This window comes from Falco cherrug, chromosome W (genome assembly GCF_023634085.1).
Source record: "Falco cherrug isolate bFalChe1 chromosome W, bFalChe1.pri, whole genome shotgun sequence".
NCBI classification, from domain to species: domain Eukaryota; kingdom Metazoa; phylum Chordata; class Aves; order Falconiformes; family Falconidae; genus Falco; species Falco cherrug.
Window position 1 is genome coordinate 18235843 of NC_073719.1, and position 8244 is coordinate 18244086.

Here is an 8244-nt window from a genome sequence, read left to right on the forward strand (position 1 = left end):
TCAGCCTCTCTTTGCCCATAATATGCTCCAGGTCCTAACCATCCTTCTGGCCTCTGCAGGACTTGCTGTGATGTGTCAGGGTCTTTCATCTGCTGGGAGCCCCATTGTGGGCTCAGCAGTCCTGATGTGGTCCTGTGGTGGGTTAACCTGGGCCAGTGGTGAGACAAACATCACTTGTTGTCAGCTGCACTGACTCAACAGGACAAAGGGAGAAGTTAAACCAGCAATGCTCATGGGTCAAGATAAAGACAAAGAGATCTCTTAATGATTCTTTTCATGTCCAGAGATGTGTTGCCTTGGCAAAGATTAATTTATTGCCAATTAAAAAAATATGTTTGGATTGTGAGATACTATGGCAGGAGAAACAATGGGTGAGATAGTCTGGTTTATTCTGGGGGAATCAGTCTCCTTGGTGTTCACAGGACAGGTAAGCAAGGATGCCAAGAGTGCAGGGGCTTGTGGGCAAGTTCCTCAGACCAAACAGGTTGCCCACTCTGATGCTCACCTGGACCTGGGTCTCCACAAAGAGGTCAAGATGCTCAGGGATGTGAATAGCAGTGCCAGTCTTGATTGTAGTGATTATGAAATTGTGGTGTCCTTGATGCCCAGGTAAGTGGGGAAGGAGAGCAGCAGAGCACAGCCCTGGGAGATGAGGGTAGTAAAACCTGGCCTGCTGAGGGCACTGGCAGGTGGGATCCCATGGGGGCAGGGCCCTGAGAGCATCCCTAGGCCTTCCTGGCCCTGACCAGTCTCACCTGGGGCCTCCACCCAAAGCTTTGTCCATGGCTTCGGGTGGCCATTGAAGCCAGGCAGGAGATTCAGCCCCAGCATGATCTATGCCGTAGGTGTGCAGGTCACCTTAGAGAGGCGTGTGGGTCTCCTTAGGGTCACAACAACAGGCACAGCTTTGCCTGCCCATGGACCTTGTTGGTTCGGAATGTCAGCATCACTTCCCAGCATATTCTGAATGGGGTTTGCCAAAGATATGAAACCGTGGCCCTCCAAGTCCTGGGGACTTTCTGTTGCCTCCCTTCCTTCCTCAACTCCCTCCGAATTATACACATCTTCCTTGCTGTCAAGGCTTGTCTCTGGCCAAAAGCCCAGCAGCCACCCAGCCGCTCCCTCCCCGCTTCCCTCCACAGTCAGGGCCCAAAAATGAACACAGTCACGGACAGGGGGTCTAACGAGGGATGAGCGTGGGGACACAATCACTTCCCGCCCTCTCTTGTCAAGGCACTTCTTCGTACGCTCCAGGGCACTGCTGGCTGCCTCTGCTACCAGGTCACGGGCTGGGATTGTGTTTTGCCTTCTGTCCCCCAGCACCACCAGGGCCTTTTCTGCACAGACACTGCCCAGCCAGGCAGGTCCTGCAGGGTGTTAGTCCATGCGAGGGAGGTGCAGGCTCTGCCCTTGGTCCGTCCTGCATCTGTGCAGCTCCTGCCAGGGCGGCCACCCCACCTGCCAGGGTTCCCCTCCATGGCATCCCTAGGGCACAGGGATGCTCCTCTCAGTTTGGTGCCACCGACAGACACTGTGAGAGTTGCCTCCACTGGGTCATGTGTACAGCTCTTAAACTGTAAGCAGGAGAGTCCCCTGTGCTGCCCACACTGCCCCAGTATGTCCCAGTGGCCTCCAGGTGGGGTGTGAGCCCTTCCCCACTGCTCTCTCAGCCTGACCATCCAGCTGGTGTTTTACTCATCTCTTTCTGTTCGCACCCAGAGTGTCATGGCCTCACTTGGGTAGAACAACACTGAGGGAGACCATGGCCAGAGTTTTGTAAAGCTGAGGGAAATGACATCCACTGTGGAGCTCCTCACGCACAACTGCAGGCTGTCAGGTTGGCGAGGTAGATGGCAAATCTCATAAGCAGTCATAAGCCATCACAGTGAGAAGAAAATACTCTGCTGAAATGAAAAAGAGAATCAGTAAGTGCTGGGCAGCAAATCCTCAGTAAGAGATGGCTCTGGTCGTACAGGAAACTGAGCGTGGCTTTGGGGAGAATGGTGGGGATGGAGCCCAGGTCGAGGAGGGAGAGGTTATGAGGATGAAGCACATGGGGGTGTGGAGGAGGTGATCGCACAGTACAGTGGTGATGATGAGGCTGTTGGCCATGAGGGCAGCCAGGGAGATGCCCAGGAGAGCCAGAAGTGCAAGAGCTGCAGCTCCCGCGTGTCTGCCAATGCCAGGAGGAGGAACTGGGTTAAGGGGTAGCCACTTGGCATCTGGTGCCTCCTGGCACAGAGATTGTCTGAGAGGGAAAAGAGTTAGGCAAGACTTTGCTGAGCAAAACCTAACATATTTCTCAGAGGAACCCCAATGAAAAGGCCTCTCTGCTTTCCCGAAGACCTTTAGTAGATCTCTCATGAGTTGGTTTTTGCTGAGGGTGCTCCAGGGAGTAGGAGACTCTGCTGTGGGCTCTGCAGGAGTCAGTCCTTCCCTACAGCAGTAGCGAAATAGGAACGTGGCGTGATCTAGGATTAAATACACTCAGGGCATCAAAGGGCTTCACAGCATTGCCACCCCGTGTTCACCCAACTATGGAGCGGAGTTGAGGGGATTTTTCTCTGTGTATTTTGTTCCGGTTGCCCCACCACAGCTGAGGAGTGGTTTTGGCACTGCCATTCCTGCTGCACTGCAGGTGCCATCAGGTGGGCCCTGAGAGGCAAAGAGACAGTCCCTTTGTGCGGACTGAGGACAGCCAGTCTGTCCACCCGCCCTGGTTTCAGCTGCCCTGTGCTGGCAGCTCCTTGACCTGCAGGACTGTCACCCCCAGTGCTTCCCAGAGAAGGAACTGGACGCTGCTGAGAGCAGAGGCAGCCAGTTTCCAAGTACCGATCTGCAAACTCCTCATGCTGCCTCATCATACCTGAGAAGGATCTCCGCTCTGCCCCTGCAGCCAGGGACACAGAGGGCACATTGCAGCTGCCTGTGCACAGCTACCCAGCAGCATTCCTGGGGTGTCTTCTCCATGGGGCTCCCTGATCACACAGCGATGCCACCGGAGAGTTGTGCCCTTCTGGAGCGCAGCCTGCAGCCACCCAGCTCCTGAAGGTGGGCTGTCCTGAAGTGAGAGGTGTCTCTTTTGGACTTCTGGGAGCTTAGGTATCAGGAGGCGATTGGGAGACCTTACTGCCATAGGCTAACCTGTATGGCAAGACCCCTCAGGCTGGTCTCTCAAAGGACAAAGCAGAAAGGGAGAGGAGTGAGAATGATGTGAGAGAACAGCCCTACAGACATCGAGGTGAGTGAAGAAGGAGGGGAGCAGCGAGACAGAGGCTTGGTGGGATCCTGCAAGCCGGTGGTCAAGTAACCGCCCACTGACAGCCACAGGGCAGCACAGTGACAATGCACGTTTAGGTGTCTGCAGGTTCTTTGCATCAGCGTTCTAGCACAGCTGCCAGATGGGCCAGCAGCTGTGATGCTCCCCTGGATCTGAAACCCTGCATCATTCGTGTCCACCTTGGTACTAGGAGCAAAGCAATGGTGGAGTCTCAACTCCCAGGGGAGTGAGGCAGGAGAGCAGCAGAGTGCAGGCCCCAGGTCATACACTGGCAGGCTGTGGCCTGTGCAGAAGGAGGGAACGCTCCTTCGGGTGCCCTGGAATTGCCTCACCGGTCTAAACCGCGTGGTGGATGCCTGGGCTGTTGGAGGCTGCTGTCCTTGCCGAGCAGCTGTGCTGAGCTCTGCCACCTGCCTTGGCACTTGGTTCCCTCAGGGTCACAGCTCTGTCTGCAACAGGACGGGCTGCAGCTGCCTCTGCGTGGGCCCCTGGCTGAGGGCCCTGCTGCACATCTGGGCTGAAGCCCCCCAGCTGTGGCACCAGCCCAGCTCTGCCTGGCCATAAGGCAACCTGGTACCAAGTGTCCCCGAGCCCGGGGGTGCAAAGGCTTTGCTTCAGAGCAGAGACATGGCCTGGGCAAGGGAGAGCTGAGTCTTGAGCCCTCGGACTGTGCAATGAAGTGCTGAAATGGGCTCTGCAGGGCTTACTGAAGCACTGAAGACATCCTCCCCGCCCTGCCTGTAGAACCACCAGACACACACATGCACACACACTCTTTTAGGAGTACTTGGATCCTTTGCTGCAGTCTTCCTGGTGTCCTCTCTAGTAATGGGTTAACAAAAGTTGATACTCCTGCACAAAACTTTTTCTATTAAGAGAATTGCCACTGCTGGAAATAAGTGTGTCCCCCCAGGTGAGGCAAGGCCCGTGAGGGATTGCCTCATCGTGCTGCCCAGCAGGTTCCCCTGCAGCCCCAGGGACAGCTGGAGGGAGCCCAGAGGGGCAGAGGAGGGAGGCAGGGAGAGCTCAAAAGCAGCCCTTGGTGGGGGGCTGCTGAGAGCTCCCTGCTGGAGAAATCTGCAGAGCCCTGGAGCCGGTAAGTGTGTGGCTGCAGGGCAATGCCTCTGCAGTTCCCAGCCGGGTCTGCAGCAGCTGGGGCCCCCCCAGCCTGTGGGACCATGTGGGAGCCTTGTGCTGTGGAGGAGGCCAGTGTGCTGCAGAGCAGGGCTTCCCTGCTGCAGCGTGGGAGGGCCAGGGCATGTGGGCTGCCTTGTGCCAGGGCCGGCTGCAGGGCTGTGAAGGTGGCTGTGCAGGCAGGGGTGCCCAGGGCTGTCCTTGCCAGCAGGGTCCCTGCAGCCCAGGGGGCTGTGTGCTGGGGCAGGGGCTCTGCCGCCTGCCAGGGGCAGCTCTCAGCCTGCTGGGGGCTCCCGACAGCTCTGGGGGCGTATGGACCGACCCCTGATAGGGAAGGATCTCTCTGCTGTTGAGAGTGTGCTGCAAGGGTGAGCGCTGCTTACAAGTATAGGTTACCCTCAGAATATGTCTGGATGAGACTTTTTGTATCGAAGGTCAGCGCAGGGATTGCTATGATAAATCCAGGGCTCTCCTCAATCTGTGTTTTCAGTTTTCTGTTGTTGGGGGCAGGAGAGGGAAGGCGGAAATGTTAATGGAGAGCTCGAGTTTGAAGATGTCCCTGAGACTGCCAGCTGTAACTCTGAGTGATGAGGAGGTCTGCCAGGAGCCTCCTGAAGTGCCCTCAGCCACTCCTCCACCTATGAACAGCAGCAGCAGCACCTTTGCTGGAGCCATCAGGGTCGTTCTGAGCTGCCCTTTTCCCCCTGCGGGCAGGACCCTGTGCCCAGCCAGTGCCCTTCAGAGAGGCACGTTTGTGGGGGGCCAGTGCACAGAGGCAGAGATGTGGTCTGTGAGCACTGACAGGGAAAGACCTGGCACAGGGAGATACCTCCCACAAGGAAAGTCTCCTGACATCCAGGATATTGCAAGGACTGATAGGAAACTTCAGACAGAATTGTTGTTGAAGGGAGAATCAGAAAGCTCTCTCTGACCATGTGCAGTGCAGACCCCTTTCTCTGAGGCATCCCCCTGGCTGCTCTCCCCCCAGCAAAGCCTCTGCCCTCAGGGCTGGGGGTCCCGAGGCGTGAGCCACCCCCTCTGCAGCCAGAGCTCCAGCAGAGCCGCGGTGCAGCTCTGCAGCCACGTGCCCCGGTCCCTCTGCAGAGCACAGGGGCTGAGAGCAGCTGCCCGGCAGTGTTGGTGTGTGGGAGGTGGCGAGCAGAGCTGGGCAAGGGCAACGCTGCCCTCAGTGCCTGGCTCGCTCGCCCTGGACACTCTTACCTAGACCATCAGTGCAATTTTACTTCTTTCTCTGCCGTTTTGGGTTAGTTTTATTCTCTAGCTCTTGCTGTCAGGCTCTCTGGGGATGGGTGTTTCAGCTGCAGAGTCACACTCTGACCTTGTGGGTCCTCTCCTGCAGCTGTGTCCATGGGAACAAGTGTCCCAGCTTTCCTCTCAGCCGTGGGGCTGTGGGCAATGCCCTATGTGGGGCTGGGCAATGGGCTGGTTCTCCCTGAACCTGATGCTCTTGTTAGGGCACTTGGCTACCTCCTTGAAGTTCCCTTCCAAGCAGTGCGTTGCCCTCCAGAATGGAAACCTGTCCCCTCGCACCCATTAGCGATCTGAAAGCCCCACGTAGATGCGTAGAGTTTCTGTGATGGAGAAAACACTGCTGGGGTGGGTGAAATGAGCTGTGTATCCTTTGCTGTGGGTGGGATGCTGAGTTCTGATGAAAGTCTACAACCTTTACTGGTCTGTGGTGGGTCAGACCGTTCTCAGCAGTGCCTTGTGGTATTTCAGGGTAACATGGGAGTGTGGCCACCATTCATCTCAGGAAGGTGCAAGCCCACAGAAACTGGGAACCAGAAGGACAGACCACCTCCCCTCACTGGGCACTCACCCACAGGCAATCCTCTTGCCTCACAGACCTCACTCTGTTCCACCGGAGGGCAGCAAAAATGCTCTGCTTTTCTGACATCTGAAAATACTCAACAGGAGAGATGGGGGGGAGCTGTGAAAAAAACTAAAGCTCTCTTACAATGCCTTCACCCTTCCCGTTCCTTAGCTTTGGCGCTGCAGACGCTGACCAGCCCTTCTGCGTTGGCACTGGTTTCAGAGGACAAAGTTAAACACCAGGACTGGTCCCTGCCCCCACCCACTGCTGCAGAGTGGGGCTGGCTGGTCAAGAGCCCGTGGGCAGATGCCCTGCTCTTCATCACCCACACGGCCAGCACCAAGCAGGGCTGCAGCCACACAGCTGCAGGAAGGTCTCCAAGAAAAGAGAGGGATGTCTGTGTGTGACGGGGGGATGGTCTGTGGGAAATGGCTTTGATTTTGCTTGCAGAAGTCTCCCCTAAATTATCGCTGTCTTTTTCTCCTGTGACAGGACCATATGCCCGGAGGCAGCAGATGTCCAACAGCAGCTCCATCACCCAGTTCCTCCTCCTGGCATTGGCAGACACGCGGGAGCTGCAGCTCTTGCACTTCTGGCTCTCCCTGGGCATCTACCTGGCTGCCCTCATGGCCAATGGCCTCATCATCACTGCTGTAGTATGTGACCACCACCTGCACACCCCCATGTACTTCTTCCTCCTCAACCTCTCCCTCCTCGACCTGGGCTCCATCTCCACCACTCTCCCCAAAGCCATGGCCAACTCCCTCTGGGACACCAGGGACATCTCCTACTCAGGATGTGCTGCACAGCTCTTCCTGATTGTCTTTTTCCTTTCAGCAGAGTATTCTCTCCTCACCGTCATGGCCTATGACCGCTACGTGGCCATCTGCCAGCCCCTGCACTACGGGACCCTGCTGGGCAGCAGAGCTTGTGTCCACATGGCAGCTGTTGTCTGGGGTAGTGATGTTCTCTATGCTGCGCTGCACACGGCCAATACTTTTTCACTGCCGCTCTGCCACGGCAATGCCCTGGGACAGTTCTTCTGTGAAATCCCACAGATCCTCAAGCTCTCCTGCTCACACACCTACCTCAGGGAAGTGAGGCTTATTGTGATTAGTTCCTGTTTAGCCTGTGGATGTTTTGTTTTCATTGTTCTGTCCTACGTTCAGATCTTCAGGGCTGTGCTGAGGATCCCCTCTGAGCAGGGACGGCACAAAGCCTTTTCCACGTGCCTCCCTCACCTGGCCGTGGTCTCCCTCTTTCTCAGCACTGCCATGTTTGCCCACCTGAAGCCCCCCTCCATCTCCTCCCCATCCCTGGACCTGGTGGTGTCAGTTCTGTACTCAGTGGTGCCTCCAGCACTGAACCCCCTCATCTACAGCATGAGGAACCAGGAGCTGAAGGGTGCAATGTGCAAAATGATAACTGGATGTTCTGAAGGAATAAAATTATGAATAGCATTTATAATGTAGTTCATCACAGACCCTGACTGTCTTCTGAATTTTTTGTAGTTACTTGTGGTATTTCTGTTCTGATAAAGTTGTCATCCCCATTCTAATTCCTTCTGTGATTTTCTTTTCTGAAGGTGCCCTGCTCTCTCCTCATCTAACAAAGCCAAAGGGCCATTAGGCAACTTTATTTTTGCTGGGATTCTTCCTTCCAAGGCCTTTCTGGAGCTGCAGGGACTGTTCCTGTGTCCACAGACGGAGGGGAAAAGGTTCCTGGCATGGCAGCAGTACCAGGGAACACCAGCCCTTGGCTCTCCAGTGCTGTCCTCCTTCCACTTCCACACTCTCCTTCTGACCCCATGCCTTGGTGTAAGGCCTGAGTGCTCTGGCAGCTTGGTCACCGCCGTGCTGCGTGGCAGTCCTGTGAGCGCAGGCAGGGGCAGGCAACGGGCACTCTGTGACGGTGCTGGCCTCCATAATATGTTCTGGACTTGTGGAGACCACCTGAATGCAGCACTGCAACGTGCTTCCTTGAACCGAGGTCCCCG

At 56.1% G+C, this 8244-nt stretch overlaps 1 protein-coding gene across 1 annotated transcript; it reads left to right on the forward strand.

Moving 5' to 3' along the window:
- Positions 1 to 6718: 6718 nt before the first annotated feature.
- On the forward strand, positions 6719 to 7702 carry LOC129734567 (olfactory receptor 14C36-like). The gene has a single exon (XM_055698176.1). It carries the CDS (start codon positions 6764 to 6766, stop codon positions 7700 to 7702), a length of 939 nt encoding a protein of 312 aa, XP_055554151.1. The 5' UTR covers positions 6719 to 6763.
- The last annotated feature ends 542 nt before the right edge of the window (positions 7703 to 8244 follow it).